The sequence below is a fragment of the Hipposideros armiger genome, unplaced genomic scaffold (assembly GCF_001890085.2).
Source record: "Hipposideros armiger isolate ML-2016 unplaced genomic scaffold, ASM189008v1 scaffold_242, whole genome shotgun sequence".
Taxonomy (NCBI): domain Eukaryota; kingdom Metazoa; phylum Chordata; class Mammalia; order Chiroptera; family Hipposideridae; genus Hipposideros; species Hipposideros armiger.
The window spans coordinates 1,784,478-1,804,496 of NW_017731592.1; the positions used below are offsets into that span (position 1 = coordinate 1,784,478).

At 48.2% G+C, this 20,019-nt stretch overlaps 1 protein-coding gene across 14 annotated transcripts in view; it reads right to left on the minus strand.

Annotated features, from left to right (window-relative positions):
- Positions 1–19,934, minus strand: part of FAM193B (family with sequence similarity 193 member B) — a 31,124-nt gene extending 11,190 nt beyond the window's left edge. For 3 of the 14 annotated variants that reach the window (XM_019655602.1, XM_019655607.1, XM_019655601.1), the window contains exons 1-5: positions 19,627–19,934; positions 4,669–4,911; positions 3,628–3,853; positions 2,651–2,791; positions 2,183–2,558 (exon numbers count right to left, since the gene is read on the minus strand). In XM_019655602.1, the coding sequence (XP_019511147.1) occupies positions 2,183–2,558; positions 2,651–2,791; positions 3,628–3,853; positions 4,669–4,911; positions 19,627–19,836 (1,196 nt within the window). In that variant the 5' untranslated portion in view covers positions 19,837–19,934. Of the gene's footprint in view, positions 1–2,182; positions 2,559–2,650; positions 2,913–3,401; positions 3,494–3,627; positions 3,854–4,177; positions 4,197–4,428; positions 4,576–4,668; positions 4,912–5,165; positions 5,327–13,476; positions 13,538–14,771; positions 14,948–18,558 lie in introns of those variants that run through there. The other 11 variants (XM_019655614.1, XM_019655613.1, XM_019655603.1 and 8 more) reach the window with 9 other exon arrangements.
- Between the last annotated feature and the right edge of the window lie 85 nt (positions 19,935–20,019).

Consider the following 20,019-nt stretch of genomic DNA (forward strand, 5'->3'; position numbering starts at 1 on the left):
ACTATTGAGACAATCTGTGTGTCTGTCTCAGACCAATCGTGCTCTCTCCTACGGGCAGGCACTATGCCACTTCTATTTTGGGTCCAGTGTTTAGCATAACAACCTTGTGCACAGTAGGTGCTCAGTAAGTAGGTGTCTGAACACATTAGTGGGCTGATGGCTCCCCTGGAGCATCCAAAGGAAGTCAATGGGATCAGTCTTTCACTCTTCTCTGAGGTCTTATGCCCGAGTGCACCAGTGGGCAAAGTTGCCTTGGCCGTGAGGCCCTGAGGTTAAGAAAGCAAACGTGCCTTGTGGGCCACAGACTCTAGGAGCTACTGTTTGGGCCAGGTGCTGTATTCAGCATATTATTTCTAACTATCCCCCAGGGCCTGCAAAATTGGTGTTGCAGTGGAGGAGACAGGCTCAGTGTTTCACCACTTTGCTCAAGGAGTGGCCAGGACTCAACCCAGGTCTGTATGCAAAGTTCACACTCACCCCTGCACTGCTCTGACTTTGGACTTCAGACAGCATGGGGCATCTTGTAATACAGACTGCTTTTCCAGGTAAGGAAGAGTCAGGCCTGCAAGTTCCCAGAATTGGAGCCAGAAGTGCCAGAGCCCGGGCTCCTACCCCCATGAGCAGTGGGAGGAGCCAGGAGGGGGCTGGACTCCAAGGCACAAGGTGGAAAAGGAGGGGGGCAGGAACCATTACCAGTGGTGCTTAGAGAAGCTTAATCCAAACTGACCATTCTTCCTCAACTACATTAGCAAAATTAAAATACCTAGTTTTCCCGAGAGTACAAGAGACCAGCACCCTACTACTGGTGCTATGTCATTTTGGAGAGTCCTCTGGAAAGCAATTTTACACTGTGTCCCTTCTCAAAAAGCAAAGTAAAGCAAATAAACAAAAAACAAGAAATACATCCTGACATCCTTTAAACCAAGAACCCTCATTCTGAGGGATCTATTCCAAGGAGAAAAATCCAAAAAACAGAAAAAGCTTTAGGCAAAGACATCTTTAGAGACGTTATTTATAATGTTGACATGTTGGAATGACCCAAATGTTTACCAACTGGAGAACAGCAAAGTGCAATGTGGAAAATATCCTCCAGTCTGTGAAGCTGAGGCTCAGAAGACCACACAGGAATGCTAAGTGAGACCAGGTGAATGAAAAACTGTACAGACACTGCCAACACCAAGCGGGAGACACAGCCGCCAACATAGAGCGGGAGACACGGCCGCCAGCACCAAGTGAGAGAGACACGGCCGCCAGCACAGAGCGGGAGACACGGCCACCAGCACCGAACGTGAGACACAGCCGCCAACACAGAGCGGGAGACACGGTTGCCAGCACCGAGTGGGAGAGAGACAGCGCCAACACCAAGTGAAGGAGATACAGCCGCCAATACAGAGTGGGAGACACAGCCGCCAACCCCAAGTGAGAGAGACATAGCTGCCAACACCAAGCGGGGAAGACACGGAAGGAAAACTGCTAAGAGTGGTTGTATCAGAGTGGTGGGATTTCTGGATGGGAAAATATAAATGTAAAATACACACAGATCTGATTTATAATACAAAAATACATATCTATCTTCTCCAAAAAATTGTATCTTTCAAATACATGTTAACATATGTAACTCAGTACCCAGAGTTACTTGGTGGACTCTACCATAAGGACATAACTCCTAACTCAAACACAGATTTGGGTGCAAGGATGCTTATCACAGACTTGTTTATAACGGTTAAAAACTGGAAATGCCTAAGTGTCTAGGAATAGGCGAATGAGAAAATAAATTATGCTAGAGCTATAAAATAAGACATTATGTGGCCACTGAAAAGTTTTTTGAAGAATCTCAACTGGGGAAATGATTCTCTGATGATGTTAAAAAATAACTACACAAAAATGTACATAGAACAGGGACCTAATTATGTTACATACAGAAACATCAGGAAGAAAAAAACACCGCAGCATTAGAAGTTTAGGTTATGAGGTCATTTTTTTCTTATATTCTAAAATTTCCCAAGTTTTAAAAAAATAATAAACACCTATTTCTTTTATAATTGGAAAAACAATGAAAAAAATCCATAAACAGAGTCTACCCTTTAATTTCCACCCAAAGGTACCCTCGGCAAAGCTTTCCCAAACTCCAAGTCCAAGTCAGCGGGAGCGTACCCTTTAGGCTGATCACTTACTCACTCACCTGTGGGTGCTCGGCAGCTGCTGCGAGCCTGGTGATGGGAGCAGGGGCCCACCGCAGTGCCCACTACAGGGGTGGCTGCACCCTGAGAAAGGTGGAGGCATCTTCAGGAGCGGCATGCTGGTGGAGGGCAGGTGAGGGCTCTGACATGCCCCTGGGGCGTGGGGGGTGGCAGCAGCGGCAACAGGGCATTCTGAAGCCTGGGCAGGGAAAGGTGCTACCGGGGTAGTGGGCAGCAGGTGTGGGGGTGGTGGTGAGCCAAAGGATCCAGGGTGAGATGGGATCAGCGATGCTGGCTGGGGGTGGTGGCCGGTGGGGCTGTTAGGTGGCACAGTGAGGTCTGCGTGCCGGTGGTGCTCCGAGATGGGGAAAACCTCGCCTGTGGGCAGATGGGGGAGAAAGGTGTCAGAGTGGGAGCCCAGACTCTGGAAAGGAAAACCCAAGGGCCCGCTGCCCCAGCGTCCTGCTTACTGTGACCAGAGGGAACTGTCTGGCACAGCCTCTCAGCACAGTGGACCATAAGCTTTCGGGAATGTCCAGCAGTGCCGCCTTGGGCTGGAGAGGTTTCGCTGCAGGCAGCAGCTTGGCTGGACAGGCTCAAGGAGCCCAGGCCTGCGGGAGAAGGCACCAGGAATGCCAGCCCCATGGAAGGCCACGCACCGCCACTGTGGCACAAGCAGGGGTGTGTTCGTCAGGGTCTCTAGTACCTGCTTCCTCAGGCCCAGGGTGGGATCTGCAGGAGCCAGCAGAGCAGCAGGCTGAGGACTGAGGGCCACCAGGACCGAGGCAGCTGGGGTACACCATCCTCTCTGGTGGCCCCGAATTTCAGAGCAGTGGGAGGATTTCACAACTCTGGTTTATGCCCCACAACTGGAACTGTACTGCTCAACTCTCACAATTCTGGGGGCAGCACCCCTCTGAAGAGCTCAGCCCCTCCTCTCAGAAGTAGACAATAATTCCGTATTTACACAGGACATCAATAACCCATGACTCTTCTCTTTGGGTCTCTCAGGGGCTAAAGAAGGCTTAGGCAGCTATGATACGGGCTAATAATCATGGCAGCCTTTTGTGGATGAAAGTGCAGCCTTTCATACCCATCCCTTAAGGAAGATGAAGGCACCCAGGTCCTCGGTGCTGCTGCACGGGTCTGGTGTTAGGTGACCTACGCCCTAATTCCCTAAGGGCCCTCCCAGACTCCACTTTCTATTCAGCCAGTGCTCACCAGGTCCCCTCCTGGATCCAATGGGAACAGCTACCAGAGCCAAACACAGCAGTGGTTTGCAACTTCAGGGTCCTGAAGAACGGAGACTGCCTCTGCGCCCACCAGAACAGCTCTACTGTCACTTAATTTAATAACTGATCTTCCGGCTTGTTCGAACAAAGGGGTTAGGAAAACACAGCTGTCCACATTTATGGGGCTTGGTTCTCTCCTGAGCTTGGAGACTCACCGGGGATGGCAGGAGGACTCCCAAGCGAGCTGCCCGGCACAGCCCCGCTGGAGTGCGGGGAGTTCCAGAGGCCCGAGAGCTTATGTGCTGACAGGAACGAGCTGGGATCCCAGTCCCCTGAGTTCCCATGGCAGGACGAGGATGAGGATGATGAAGAGGAGGACGAAGAGGAATGAGAGTCACCGCCACAAGACTGTGATTTGCAGGATGTGTGTGACAAGGAGATCTGGAGAAGAGGGAAGAAAAAGGCCCACGATGAAACAGCAAACATCAGAGCCGACCCTCTGCTGCCTAAGGTGACCCAGGAGCGCCTCCTCCTCCAGGGCTCCCGTGCTGTGGCCAAAGCACAGTCCCCACAACTCCAGGTGCAAGGGCAAATGCCTCGGCTGGGAGGGGCTGTACTGCTCCCCATGAAGTGAAGTGTGTGGGTACTGATGAGAGAGATTCTGGGAAGGGCAGAGACTGCCTGTCAACTCTGGGCCTTTGGGGAGTCCTGAGAGCTGCCAAGGAGAGGAGGGTCTTTAAGTCAGGAGTCCTGAGCTGAACTGACCCTGGGCAGACGGCAGTGGCTGGAGGGGTTGAGAAATAAGGATGGTCAGACTGCTGTGATTCAGGAGAATGGCAGGCCTAGCTGGCTCCCAGCATCCTGGAGGTCTTCTGAGGCACACTGCAGACCCTCAAGCCAACCTTTGCCCTCTATGTCATACTGGTTGGCTTTTACTTGTCACAGAGCTGAGGACAGTACAGTCACATGGAGGGGGCAGGGTCTCCATGTCCCAATACCCATGAGCCGACCCTCACACTATGCACAGACTCTCCTCAGGGGCTGGTGGGCTGCCTGAGGCCTCTCTCTCTTCTTCTCCCACGTGAACCCAAGCCAGTAATGCTGTGTGAATGCAGCCCAGCAGCCTCTCAGCAGCGGGCGTAGGGCCGCCCGAGGAGAGCCACCTGAGAGGACAGGAAGGAACAGCTCAACAGCCTGCTGTCTTTGGGCAAGGCAGCCCTCCTGCACTCAGGGACCCCGTCCCAGCGGTTACCTACCGCCACTGCATGCTCTCGACCTGTCTGCCTTTCATCTTCCTCCATGCTCCTTCGGCAACTCTGGCAGACCCACAGAGGCATCTCGCCTAGGAGATTTTTGACGAGCTTTGGCATGAAGTCAGGGGGCAGCTTCTCACCCTGCAACACCAGTCCGTTTTGGGAAGGACCTTCTTCCCAGCCTTTGCGTTCCCGATGACACAGCAGGCAGCAAGTCTGCACAGATTGGCTGGAGGTGGGGGGAACCTGTCCAACAGACAGAAACAGTTTCCCAGAAGGAGAAAGGCTGCTTAGAAATAATATTAACAATACAAATAATGTCACTCAGTATATGCCACGTATGGGATTAGGCATATTTTATACATAATTTTAGTCCTTATAACAGCTCTGCAAACTAGGTGTGCTTATTCCCATTTTTTTAGACGAAGAAACAGATTTTAAAAGTTAAATAAGTTGCCCAAGGTTACAGAGCTACTGAGTGGTTGAACTAGGATTTAAACCTCAGTGAGGCTGACTCCAAAGCTCATGCTCACACGCCCTAATGCCTTGATGTCCCCAAATCTTGAAGGTTAAAAAAAAGAAAGATGTCCTTTTCTTCTGATATGTCCGGGAGAGGCCACAATCCTTGGGCCGTCTGTGCAGTCTACAGACCAATCCCCACCTGGAATGAAAGAACGCTTCAGTTAATGCAGAGTGTGGGAGAACATGCAGGCTTCCTGAAGAGCTGTGTAATTCCATTTAGGACCACAGCAGCATTTCGGAGGAAAGGTTTGTAGAGCTACTCAAAAGGCATCAAGTCAACTGAAAACTGAGTTGGAGGGAAGGTAAGGTAGACCCTGGTGCTTCTGAGAGGTAAAAGTTGTGGTGAAAAGTACCTGGGCTTTGGGGGTCAGACTGACGTGCACTCTAATCCCTGCCTGACCACATATTAACTGGGTGACCTTGAGCAAGTTATTTAACCTCCAGAGCTCTGATTTCCTACCCACTTTGCAGAGTTGTTGTGAAGCTCGATGCATGAACAGGAAAAGCGCCTAGCCCTGTGCATGCCCATGGCATAGTCTCAATACACAGCAATTCTTATTTGGACTTTTTTTTCCTCCTAGGACAAAGGTGACCTCGAAATATAAGTCTACTGATTTTCTTTCACATTGAGGGGTACTGACTGGGAGACTGATAGCATTTAATGACCCCAATTAAAGGCCTTCCTGTGTCCTACTTTATAGTCTCCTCTCACTCTGACACTGGGCTTGGTCATGTCACTTTCTTTGGCCCACAGGATGTTAGCAAATATGCCGCCGGAGTAAGCTTGAAAAGTGTATGTGCATTTCTACTTGCGTCCTTGCATGGCTGGGCTTGCTCGCTCTCGCACCTCTGCCATGCCATGAGCATGACCAGGCTAGCTGCTGGAGGGACGTGAGAGGCGTGTGGAGAAAACTGAGCTTTTCTAGCTGACTGGCCGGCGGAGCAGATACAGGAATGAGTCCCGCCTAGATCAACCAAGCCAGCCCTGACTGGCAAAAACACCCAGTCAACCCACAGACTCACGAGAAGTAATAAATGGTATTGTTTTAAGCCACTAGGTTTTGGGGTGGGCTGTTACATGCAACAGTTAGCTGATGTACCTTCCAAACTTACCCACCACTAGGTAAAAGTGTATACAGAGGCCTAAGCAGAGGAATAATCCTCACCCTACAGTAAAATTAATGACATCACCTTTCCTGAATAAAATCACCTTTTCACAAGAAGTAGGCATCAGAGTACCTTACATCTGTAACGTTACAATTACTGACCCAGGTCCCTGATTTCTAGGAAAAGAAAGGAACCAAACAGTGGTACCAGGAGCACAATGAAACATTTGGGGAAGTATAAGAACCCTGGAAAAGAGTAAGAGAGAGAGAGAGAGAAACCTTACATGTGGAACTCATATGAGATACTAACAGCCTAAATGGTCTCTGCCAAGGGAACATTTCAGTGAGCAAGGCAACTGCTCAGTGGAAACTGCAAAAACATACAGCCTCCTAGAATCCACTGACGGTGAGTATCTCATGGAAAGGGTGCAAGGTGGATGGAGGAGGATGAGGGTCAGAGAAGTTAAGGCAAATGAGGTCTTTTTGCGAAGTGTACCCAGGAAATTTTCCATAGCTACAAGTGCCGTAGGAACTATAGGGAGAGGAGGTGAGGCCAACACCCACATCCCTTTCCCTGTAACGATGATGACCATAGTCTAAGGCAAACACCCAGACATGTAATTTTACTTCAGTAGAGTTCCATTTCATTTGGGTGTTAGGTTCTAAAGTGATTACACAGATAAAAATCTTATATGAGTAAAATTATTCTTTAAATTCTTTATAGGGCCTATGAAGTACAGCATATATGGTTTTTTAGGTACGATCAAGAATTCAAATATATAATATACAGTATACTGCAATATACGATAAGCGTTTTTTCTTTTAAAAACAAATACAGAATTCTTATGTTAAATGTGTGATCAATGTGACTATGTAGTGCCAGAGTACTCGTGGGAGGCACTAGGGTACAGTGCAAACAACACTGGCTTTGGCATTAATCCTGGGCCTCCACCATTTACCAGCTGTATGATGCTGGGCAAGCTCTACTTACTGTCTCCTCATCTGCAAAATGCAGCTGGCTGTAGGGTTGGCTGTGACAGAGCACCTAGTCCACTGCCACACCCATAATATGTTGCTCAACATATGGTACTAATTATGAGCCGGAGGAGAGCGATAGAAAACAGTACTTGAAATCAGGACTAGGGTGGGAAATATAGAAAATACGGTCACTGTATTTTACAAGAATTCAAGTATCTCTCACATGCAATGAATCTAAGGTGACTTGTTAGACATCTTAATCTTTGCCCTCAACTCCAGGAATTCGTTCCTTAAGTTCCCCCAATACTCTGTACTCTCTTACCTCATGCCTGTGCTAAGGGGATCATCTGCTAAAAAACCCCCTCCTACCCACGTTTACCAATAAAGAGGGGGTAGCTCAGGGCTTATGCTCAGCTGGGCACATAGCAGCTAGTGAGATTTGTCAAGTGTTCCCACAGCAATACAGCTGGCAGGCAGCTTGGTGAGACACTGCTTGAAATTATTGCTTCCCACAGAGAAAGGCCATCTCCCCACCCTGGACCTCCACCCGAATGGCTCCAATCTCAAGTGTGGAAGAGTGGAAGACTGCATTCCTTAGAGATTACAGTGAGATGCCTCTGTTCATGGAAATAACATGACTCTCTAGAGCAGTGGGTCTCAACCTTCCTAATGCAGTGACCCCTTAATACAGTTCCTCATGTTGTGGTGACCCCCAACCATAAAATTATTTTCGTTGCTACTCTATAACTGTAATTTTGCTACTGTTATGAATTGTAATGTAAATATCTGATATGCAGGATGTATTTTCATTGTTACAAATTGAACATAATTAAAGCATAGTGATTAATCACAAAAACAATATGTAATTATATATTGTGAAATATTTATAATTCATGAAGTGTCGTTTTACCTCCAATACTGCTGCTTTCTACACAGTAGCTGCTTTCTACACAGTAGCTGCTCTCTACACATGTGTGACTGGTCCGCATAAGTACATTATGGCGCCAACCCTGTCACATACACCTGTATTTGTATGGGGTGTATATGATGGAGTTGGTGCGATGATGTCATCACGCCGGGTATTCGTATGTGGGTGTATCTGCATGTGGGCGGACCCACCTGGAGACGGATAGAGGAGCGGTGTCTCGGTTCCTAAGACCATCAAAAATATGTGTTTTCCGATGGTCTTAGGCAACCCCTGTGAAAGGGTCGTTCAACCCCCAAAGGGGTCATGACCCACAGGTTGAGAACCACTGCTCTAGAGCCAAACTGGTACACATAATAAATGAGATTAGCCATCAATGGAAGTGAATTTACAGGACAGGCGTCTTTCCAATTAAAGGAAGAAACACAGGGCCTGAGAAGCTAATTAACTCCTAACTGAAGCAGGGACAATACCATCTACATTGCGTAAGGTTGCCCAGAGAATTAAGTGACATTAGAGATGCAAAGCTTAGTTCAAGGAATCTGCACAGTAGGCACTCAATCTGTTATCTAGACCCCTTGGCTCTTCTGTTCTTGTAAGTCTAAACTAGAAGCTGGCTTATTCACTGTCCTGAGTTTGGTATACTCGACCCCTTCCTTCTAGGCCCAGGCAGTTCTGGGGGCAACCCCTAAAGCTGTCTTAACCCTCCGCTTTGGTTCCTGCACCTGGATACAATAGCTGGTGGGGCCTGGGGACTTATCTCTCTGATGTTTTTGTCTCTAACTGCCAGATGGTGGTGTGAATCCCAACCCCTGGAGATATTATATTTGGTCAGTACTACCACTTTTCCTTCATATTTTTGCTTTGGAAGAGACAAGCTTTTGGTTCAAATTTCTTTGACTATAACCTCCTGCCATTTTCCAAATTCCCGGCAATCATGACCCCTTATGCCCTGAAATCAATCCAAACTTTCAACTAACTGTTCTCAAGCTGTGTTTTGAGCACCTGGCACTTATTCCCACACAAAGAACATGATCAACAAATATTTATCAAATGAGGACCGACCGAGTGGCGCGTTGGTTAGGAGTTGGCTTGGGATGCCAGCTCTGAGCAGCAGGGCCCCGGTTTGGATCCCACATGAGGGCCAGTGACACTGTGCCCTCTACAGCTAAGATGGTGAACAACAGCTCGACCTGGAGCGGGGCTGCCGTTGAGTCGCCAGTGACTGCGTAGGCTGCAGTGGGGCTGGCCGGCAGCGGGTGTGAGCTTTCATGAGCTGCCGTCCAATGGCTGGCGAGCAACTGCCTCACCCAGGAAGAGCGCAATGATCACAATACCAACATGGGCCAGTGAAGCGATGTCCTCCACAACTAGACTGAACAACAAAAGGACAGCAACTTGTCTGTTCCCCTTCCCCCGTTCCCCAATAAAATCTTTAAAAATATATGTATATATTTATCAAATGAATGAAACATCCAACCATTTTCCTTCATCACAAAAGATGATGGAACTGATTCTTAAACCCGGCAGTCCTGGGCAACAACTGATTATTCCTTCTCACCTCAGTTTAAATTTCAGAGCCTCTCCAGATACAAGTCTAGACTTAGGCAAAAGATGGGAGAAGAGAAAGGAAAGGTTCTAGGTGTTCTCCTGAGTTCGGATCTGTTCAAACAAGCTCCAAGATAATTTTGCTTCACTCCATGAGCAAAGCCAGAATATCTGGACAGTGTGGGGTTACTCACACAGAGGATCCAGGTTGTAGTACTCACATCCCCAGAGCAGTCAAGGAGCCAGGTGAGCCCTAGGCCATGGTCACTCCCAGCCCAGGGGGCTAGCATGCACAGCCATTAAAACCAGTATCTCTGCTCCCTCACCTGACCAGGCCCAAGACTTTTCTGTCTTCATCTAAAAAGCATTATGCTAGGCATTCTAGTTTTTCCTGGATAAAAAGATAAAATCAAAGAAAGGGGAAGCCACGTTTTTCAGGGAACACCATTTGCACTTGAAAGAATGGCTAACAAACTATCATATTTGGACCTGGGTCCTGGCAGACATTTTCTAAAACAAAATTAACAAAATGAGCCTGTCACTTTAAGGAAAACAGTTTCTTTGTAGCCAGTGATAAAAAGCAACCTTTTGAGCAAAACTTAGAATTCTGGATAACCTGTATCCACCACCAAGAGCTTGACAACTTCTCAATACTTAAAGACTTTTCTGATGTAATTGGTGGTGATGTTAACAAATGTTATCTTTGATATTACAAAATGAAACGGAAAGGGCAGCCAGTTAGCTCAGGTGGTTACAGCGCAGGCTCTTAACACCAAGGTTGCCGGTTCAATTCCCACATGGGCCAGTGAACTGCGCCCTCCACAACTAGACTGAAAACAACCACTTGACTTGGAGCTGATGGGTCCTGGAAAAACACAGTTCTCCAATAAAGTTAAAAAGAAAAAAAAAATGAAATGGAAAAACATTTAGAAGATCTGCACAACTCAGTGAACCTACTTTCCAAATAATCAAAGCATGATGTTAAAGAATCATATATTGGTTAACAGTCCACTGAAATTGCTAGCCGGACCAACAGATTTTCATGTAAATGAGTATAAAAACTTTACTGATATGGTCTCAGATTCTACACTGCAGAGAAGAATATCAACAACCATTTGGAAAGGCGATTAAGCACTCCTCCCTTTTCCAATTAGGTATCTGTGAGGCTGTATTTTTAAAATTTATTCAACCAAAACAAGGCATTGCAACAGATTGAATGCAGAAGCATATATAAGAATCCAGTTTTTTTATATTAATCCAGACATAAAAATAATGGCAGAAATGAAAACAAGACCATTCTCATTCCTTTTTGTTTTGGAAAATAGTTATTTATTTTTCATTAAAGAATTAGTACATTAACGTGATAGGTTTAATATAGTTATTCTCAAATGAATTTGTAACTAAATATTTTTAAACTTTCTCAGCTTTAATACTTAATTTGGTAGATTATCAATAGATATAACCAACACGAGCTCTTCTGGGTCCTCAATACTTTTTAGGAATGTAAAAGGGCCCCAAGACCAAACACTTCGAGAACCACTGGTGTAAAGCGTCTAATGGTGCCTGTCACCCAGTGGGTGCCCAATAATCAATGGTGATAAACAATGATATAGTTCACAACATATCTGGAGAGCTTTTGGGGGGCATAAATAAATTCTGCCCTCAGCTGTTCTGTCCACAATTCAGGAAATGCTGGGGAATAACCTGGGTCACCAGACCAGGCAGCTGTTAAGAACTGCTCTGAAGCTGGTCTAATTTCCAGCACTAAACCTGCTCCCTTTCCTCTTATGGATTCCTCATACTCCCAAGAGTTCATGTATGTTTGTAGAGGGTTCCCCCAAGACACATGCTGTATCTAACCAGCGGCCCTGCAACAGCTTCCAAATTCTATTCTGAAACGGCCCACTAGAGCACTCTACTCTCAAGGCACCCAACTCCAAGAGCCTTCCTGTCTCCAAGGCAGGCAGAAGACAACAGTAGCAGCTAAAGTTCTCTTCCAGAAACAAAGAAAATAATGAATCCCTAGCTTGGAAAAACTCATCAGCCCAGTAATCACCATTCACTCTTCCGTTCACCAATTCATTCCCTCATTCAACAAACATTCCCAGAGCCCTGGCCTGGTGCCAACCATTGTGCTAGGTGCTGGGAAACACCTTAAGAACACATGCTTAAACCAGGCAGGTTCATGCACTGGGTTGTCAATGCACCCAAACTCCCAGGATGCCTCAAATTCATTTTAGAGAATCAGGCAGGAACACAAATTAAAATAATACACAATTATAATTAATACACAAAAACAACCAACCAGGACACTGGGCTCCTCTACTTAATGTAAGCCTAGTATGTGCCTTTTTGCATGTGCGTACCCAGTTTGATGGCGTCTTTCCTTTAGCCCCTCTTTCCTACCTTGGTCTCTCTTTAGTCTTCAGGCTTCTTTCGTTGAGCTCATTACCATGGCACTCTCTGGCCCCTGGCATTCATGACTTGTCCCCAGCTGACCTCTCCATGCTCCATTTCCACCTGAGAACCTTGGGTTCTATTCATACTGTTCCTCAGATACACCTTGCCTTTTATTTATTTATTTATTTTTAGCTGAGCCATCCTGCCACCTGTTGGCAGCTCAGCAGCAGCTCAGCTCGGGCCGGGAATCGAACTGCTGTTGCTCAGAGCTCGCACTCTTGAGCGAGCTCTTAACCAACTGAGCCACTCGGCCAGCCCACCCTGCCCTTTAAACCTTAGTCCCTCAGCTATATTCCTTGGCAAATTCCTACTCACCCCTAAGATCCTGGTTAAAGGTCAATGAAGCTTTTGTGGGACCAGGCTAAGTAGAGCTAATTCTGTAAGTATTGCACCTATTACATTGTGCCATAGACATAATCCCTGTCAGTCCCAAATCCCCGGTAGAATGGGAGCTCTTTGGGGGCAGGGAGTACACCTTGGTCCTTTAAGTGTGCCCAGGAACCTAGGCTTGGCTTGGACCTGGCACCGAGCAGGCATTCACTGAATAAATGAACAAATGCTTAAAGCCCATCTGGCTCACATCTCAGCTGCTCTACACAAAGGAGAAAATCTAAAACACAGCTGAATCAGCCCTTTCCCGACATGCTAGGCTAAAGGCATGGCTGCGTCAACTCTGGGCCACTGAAGAGAAAGCATCAGTGCTCAGCATCTCAGACCATTCTAATGCGGGTGATCAGAACTGTAGTTAATTCTTAGTGAGCTGATATAACCACACCTCAGTACCCTGGAGCTTTCACCCAAACTCCCACCCAGGCTGTTGGCTTAGGTCCTCCCAGGAGGCAGGACAGTTGTTTCATACCATAAAGCCAGTTTGTGGCGAATCCTCTCTTGTACAAGCTGAGTCAAGGAGAGGTCAGTGAGTCTCTCTGACCCAGTGGCCTCCCACACCCCCAAGGCTAGCTCTTCTGTTGAACCTGCTTTCTGGATGCGATCAGCCACAGGAAGGCCTGAGCTAGGGCTTCCTGACCTGGAACCTCAAGCACACTGTATTACCTACTACTCTATAACCCCAGCACAGATATCTCATGGGTGGAAGAGTATGAACTTTGGAGACAGACTATTGTGAGTTCAAATCCCAGTTCTGCCATTTTCAATATGCTCTTAGATTATTACTCAATTTCTTTAAGCCTCAATTTCCTCATTTAAGAAATCAGAATGAAACCATACTTCACAGAGTTGTGAGGACAGAAGGAAATAAATTATGTCAAGTACCTGGCCTGGGCCTGGCACACAGTAGGTGCTCAATACCCGTTAGTTTCTTTCCTCTTCTGTCCTGGAAGAAATGACAGGGAAACTTACTAAGTGAGACTTGCCCAATCCAAAGTTATTACTTGAAGCACAGGACAGAGGATTAGACAGGTGACCTTCAAGGCCTCTTTGAACCCCCCCAGTCCACAGGCTTTGGCTTCAACTTCCTAGTAAGAATCTTGAGTGTTTCAGGCCCCTTCTTTCTGCCTTAGTCTCTCTGTATCTATTCGTTTCAGAATGGAGGGGAACCACAAAGGGAGATGGGGAACGAAGAGCCTTGGGTAAGGAATAAAGAGGAGACGGCCTGTAGGACTGCAGCATGGGCACAGAACTGAAGGGTGCAGACATGGGGCCCTTCCCAGGACGCTTCCCCTCAGTCCTTTTCTGCTCTGCACATCCTGCCACAAAGAACCATTAACCATTCCTTTCCCCAAATACATAAAGCACTCACACCTTCACTCATGGTTCCCTCTGCCTCTTCCTTTTTAGGATCAGTTTGGGTGTTACATTCTCCTAAGTCTACAGGCAGAATGAACTGTGCTTTGCTCTGGAATGCTCTAACCGTTTTTTTACTATCTCTCGAATAGAGCTTATCACAGGTATCCCAGTTGTTGAAATCTACCTTCTCCATAACATTGTGAGCTTTGCAAGGGCAGGGCCTGTCCCATGATTCATTGCATCCCAATCGTTCAGCACAAGTAGGCATGGGTTAAGAGTTCTGATACAAAGCAAGATTAGCACTTGGAGAATATCATTAACAGGGCAATAGCTAAAGAACTGGGAAAAGTTTGGTTTTTGTTTCTTTAAAACTAAGGCTGTTTATATTCCTGCTTATGGAAAAGCTCCCCGTGCCCCCCGCCTACCCCCTGGGAAGCCCCATTCTTTGAATATCCTAGGCCTCCGCAAAGATCCCCACAGCACCCTCAATTCAGCAGTTCCCAGGCCCAGCCACACATCAGAATCACCTGGGGCAATTTAACAACAATAGACTCTGATTCTGTATATCTGGGACAGGGTCCAGCAAAGCACAGGGGATCTGATGATTAGTTAGGCTGGGGTAAGGGAGAGGTGGACTCAGGCAATCACAGCTGCCTCTCCCACTGAGAATTTACTTCCTCCCATGCTATCAGAGAATTTAGTGAAGCATGTCTGTCCACTTTCCTACTTAAAACCTTTCATTGATTCCTCATTGCCTGCAGGATAAAGCCCAAACTTCTAGGTGTGGTTTTCAAGAACCCTGTTAAACTCTCCAGCCTGACCTCTCGCCACTCTCTCATGAGATGGGCACGTCTTGCCTCCGGGTCTCTGTCTATGCTGTTTCCTTTGTTCAGACACTTTCTCCCACCTCGTTGTCTGGAGGAACTTCTATTCGACCTTGAAGCCTCTCCGAAAAGCCTTCTCTAGGATATGTCTGTGCATCCTCAGCACCAAGCATCTATAATAATGAAAGCACCACTTATGCTCAGTGCTTGACATGCAATACTGGCCAACCCCTAACATGAGCCTGGCATCACTGTCATTTTATACATGAGAAAACAAACCAAGAGGCTGAAACACTTTCAAAGATTGGTACTAGGATCTAGGATTTGAACCCTAACTCAGAGGAAGTGATGCTCTTCTAGCCTCACTGCAATTACTATATACGTGTTCTCTAGACCATGAGCCCCTGTGGGCAGGGCCCAGGTCTGATTCGCATCTGCATCCCCAGCTAGCCCAGGGCCTGGCGCAGATCGGGTGTCCATTGGTGCCTGCAAAATAAATGAACACCCAGGTCAGGCAAAAGGAAGACTGGGCATGGTGTGTGCAATGGGTCTAAATGAATGAATGAATGCCTGCCTGCCTGGTCCCGCAGTGAGGGCAGGTAAGAACGAAGTGGTAGAAACCTAACTTACTTCTTTTATTATAATTTAGTTTAACAACCATTTTTTGAGCGCATAAGGACCAGGCACAATAAATATTCCATAAATGAACTAAAACATAACTCAGTTCTCACAAATTCTAGGTTCAGTAAGTAAAGATGTTAGGATCTTAACAGTCCATCTGATATCAGATATTGAGCTTATAGCTCTGGGATATTTTAAAATTAAAAGTTTTTAAATCTTGGCAGGGAAGTTTTCATCTTCAAAGGCCTTTTGGCATTTCTACATAGTGAATCTTTACTGGCTTACAAAGAAGAACCAGAGGTGGCAGGAATCCCCCCATCGTTATCATTTCCTCCTACTGGCAATGAAAATACACAGGCTGGGTGAACTGTGATTTTAAGGGGAAGGTCTCGGGGTATAGGGACTATCTTAATCATCTGTGTACCCTGGCACAGAGGTGGTAATGCTTACTGAGTGGAATAAACATGAGATGGTCTTAATAAAGATACTGACTGATCATCTGCTCCAGTCCCTTAAGGGAGCAGGTTTAACTCTGAGCAGTGAGGGAACCACGTCTCTAGAGTCCCTTTAAACTAGGCTGGGCACAGTCCCAGGGGATGCTGTAAGGGAGATCAGAGATGCGAAGGGCAGGACAGGCTCAACCCCCACCAACTGATGGTTTATAGTCTAGGAAGTCTCCTGGGGGTTTACTGGGTGTGTACCTGGATTACAAGCTGAGTGGTCCAACAGAAACCTAAAGACAGCTAGCAGAGCTGGCAGGTAAGAACACCTGAGCTTTGGATGGCCATTTGGCACAGCTCCCGACACATACTACCCCTGACTCCTGCTCTTGTGTGAGGAGCTTCGATGTGCTAGGTGCTAAGTGAGTTGCTCCACATTGTCTTGTGAAGCTGCCGATGAGGCTCAGAAGGGGAGGAACAGACCAGAGTCACAAAGCACAGGGCCTGAGCTTGGAGTTCACCCCAAGTTTGAAAACTGAACACTGTTTCTCACTGCCTCCTTCAACTGCTTTGTAAGGTTTTTTTTCTTTGCTAATAAGGCAGTAACTGTCTTCTTGTGAAGTAAATGAGGATTTGGGTTCTTAGTGAACAGTTCAATGTAGTAGTTTAGTGGCCTGAAAGAATCAGAAGTAAACACTTTTGGGATCCCAATTAAGCTCAAGGTCATGCATTTAAATATGTACAGGTTATGCAAATGAATGAAGGGGATTTGATGGAACCAAAGTGAGTGGACTATGAACCTTAACTCAGAGGAAGCGATGTTCTTCTAGCCTCACTGCAAGTACTATACATGTGGTTCTCTAAACCATGAGCCCCTGTTGGCTGGGCCCAGGTCTGATTCACTTCTGCCTCCCCATCTAGCCCAGGGCCTGGCACAGAACAGGTGTCCACATGCTAAAGGGGTCAGACACCTCTCAGAGACTGCAGATTACCGCCTCGTGGAAATGTGGGCCCAGTAGCACCAGACTTTTAGAGTTTTAACAGACAGCACAAATCCAGTTTTGTGGGAAACTGTTTGATTTTTAAAATATTGGCTCAAATCAAAACAAAAATAAAACAAAGTGTGACTTGGGACATTAGAACCTGTCTGTGTACTGGAAGTGGTCCAATTTGCTGTCTCTGGCTTCAGGTCTGCATGCAACACTGACTTTCACCTTCCTTACCCACTCTGGGTACATAAGACAGGGTTGTAAGTGGCAGTGGGAGCAAGAGGTCCCCACCAAAGGCATGCCTGTGGGCAATGACTGACCCTCTCAGCCAGGTGCTTTTCATCAGGGCACAAAAGCCTGCTTCTGGAATCCAGAACTCCTCTCCCCGGCAAAAAAAAAGGGGGCGCACAATCAGAAGAGAGTTTGCCAGTCAGTTTCACCTCTTTGTGGCTACAGTTAAAAAAAAAAAATGCTGTGAAAAATCCCCCACAGGACGCAAGTGTGTCCTGGGGGGGGGGGTGCAGTGCACTGAGACTGATAATGGAAGCTATTTGGGCAAATGTTTAGTTGTTCTGAGTTTCTGTTTCTTCATCTGAAAAATAGGGTAATAGTATTTATATCCTTCAGTTCATTCATTAACATTTGTTAATCACCAGGCATGGGGTATAATAGTGACTCATTGTTTCCTGCATGCTTAGAGTTTATACAGTGAAAGCAGACAGATAATTACTCCATTAGTTAATTCATCACATTTTTGCTAAATGCTGAGGAGAATACATGGGTGGTGGAAAGATTAGAAGTAAAGTATTGGGTTGTCGGAAAAGTCATGACGCATTTTTGCAACGAAAAACAGAAAAAACACGTCATGACTTTTCCGACAACCCAATATACGAAGTGCCTGACATAAATGAATGAATGAAATGGCAAGTAAAGCAGCAGAGTAGGTAAGAACATGATAGGAACATAATGTGTTAATGAAGCTTATAACTCTTAGGAAAGATGTATCCTAAATAAAAACTAGAGGATCAAGCCACCATCCAAACTCTCTGGCCATGAATACTTTTGGCTGGCTAAGTGGCAGGGGACCCTCAAGTTTTGTATGGCCTGAATGGGAAGGAGAAAACAATAGCTCCCTGGCTCTCCCTTCCCTCACTATCCCCTTTTGGATAGCAGCACTCCCACGGGGGTGCCCAGAGAAGGCAAAGAGAAAGCTAGAAGGGGAAGCAGCTTCAGGGTCAGAAGTCAGACTAGGTGAGAGTAAGCTCCAACCTGGGAAGTGGAAACCTTTGGAACCCATCTCAGCCCGGGGTAGGGGGTGGGGGTGAAGGTGGGGCTTCTGACACTCAGTAAGTAGTGACATTTTCATTAATTAAAAATCTTACTGTGATCTGAGACACAAAGAAGACCAGCATCAACAACACAGGGTTACAATAAGCACAGTTTCTCAACAGATTCATTCTTTCTCTCATTCACCTAGTTATTTCTACTCTGTGTCAGCAAGGCCCAAGGCGAGGCATGGAGGACCAGAGATAGATGACATAGGCTGGGCCTCTGGAGTTTACAGTCCAGTGTGGTAACAGACACATCAACAGAATGCTTCATCAAATCACAGAATGGAGAGTGATACCAGAGGGAAGCACAGGGGGCTGTGGGTACAGAGGGGGCACCGCACGCAACTCTTGAGGTGAGGGAAGGCTTTCTGGGAATGGTACCCCCAACGGCATCCCCACTCACATGCACAATTCCAGAGATTCTACTAGAAGGCTGTCAAGAGCCATGCCTTCTGGCTGCACCAGCCTCCCAGAGTCCCCTGCTGCCCGATGCAGTGTCTGCAGAGTCAAACGCATCTTCCGCCACGCCTCAGCCTCATCCGGCGCCGCATCCGACCCTCCAAGACTCCTGCAGGAGCCTGCCTTCCTTGGCAGGCTCAGCCAAAAGACCAACTCAAAACTCTTTTGTCAGAGCAAGCTTAGGGAGAGCCACCCAGCCCCAGGTGCCACAACCCTCCCAGAGCAGCTGTGGCTCATGCCACCCGGGCCTCTCCGTGAACACTGGCACGGTACCTCCCATTAGCTCCTTTGCTCAAAAGAAAGTGACCTTCTTCCAGGCGGCAAGCTGGAAGCTTTGGCGAGTCCTCCTATTGCTCCCTCTCACTAGGATTCGCCAAACCCAGGGAGATGAGGGTCGGAATGGGAGCCTTGTAGGTCCAGGGGTATAGACGGAAAGGGCAGGCTCTGCTGGGCGTCCACCTCAGCGCTGGAGCCCCACCAAATAGTCTTCTGGGCAGCCTGGCTGTCTACTCCAAATGCTCCGCTGGGCAGGGAGAGAGGCCCCAGGAGACACACGCTGGGGGCACAGCTGCTGAGGGGGCCGTGGCTGCAGGCAGTGAGAGGAAGGGGTGGAACCGTTCCCAGGGGGTAGAGGGAAGAGGCTGCAGCCTTCCAGGCCCCAGCACCCTGTGATGGCCCGTGGGTGGGTGGGGGAGCAGGTGGGGCCGCGGAAGGTGAAGGGCAGTGAGCTGAGCTGTGGCCTCAGAAACAGAGCCCGGTCCCAGTGTGGGACCTCTCTGCTCCAGCCCGGAGTCGGCAAGAGAGGGCAGGCAGTCTGGTCTCAGGAGAACAGAACGGGCCGAGCCTCAGCTTTGGAGAGAGGGGTCTAGCCTCCACCCCGGCCTCGGCGGAGAAAGCCTCAGCCCCGGCCCTGGGGGCTGGAGGCAAGATGGTCCATCCCCAAGCCCATCCCTGCCCCGCTCCGGAGAAGTGAAATTGCCCGAGCAGCCGGACTTGCTTCGCTCGCTCCTACCTGAGGGCCAGGCGTCAGCTTGGGCTCGTCCTCCTCCCTGGGGCCGTCGCGGTCGGGTTCCACGGGCGCCTCCGGGGGCCCTGCACCCGCTCCCGTTTCCAGGCTCGGCGGCGGCGGGGGCTCGGGCGCCTGGGGCTTCTGTGGCCCCACGGCCCGCGCCCGCTCGCGCCGGCCCGCGCCGCCGCTCGGCCTGCTCCGCCTCCGAGTCATGCTGCTGCTCGCGCGGCTCCCTCGCTTCACTCGCGCCGCCGCCACCACCGCCGCCGCTCCCCTCGCAGGACAACAGCCAATATGGCGGCGCCCGGCTCCCCCCGCTGCCAGCAGGTCAGAGGGCACGCGGAGTCCGCGCCGCCGCACTAGCCCCCGAGGCTGCCTGCGCCATTTTGAATAAGG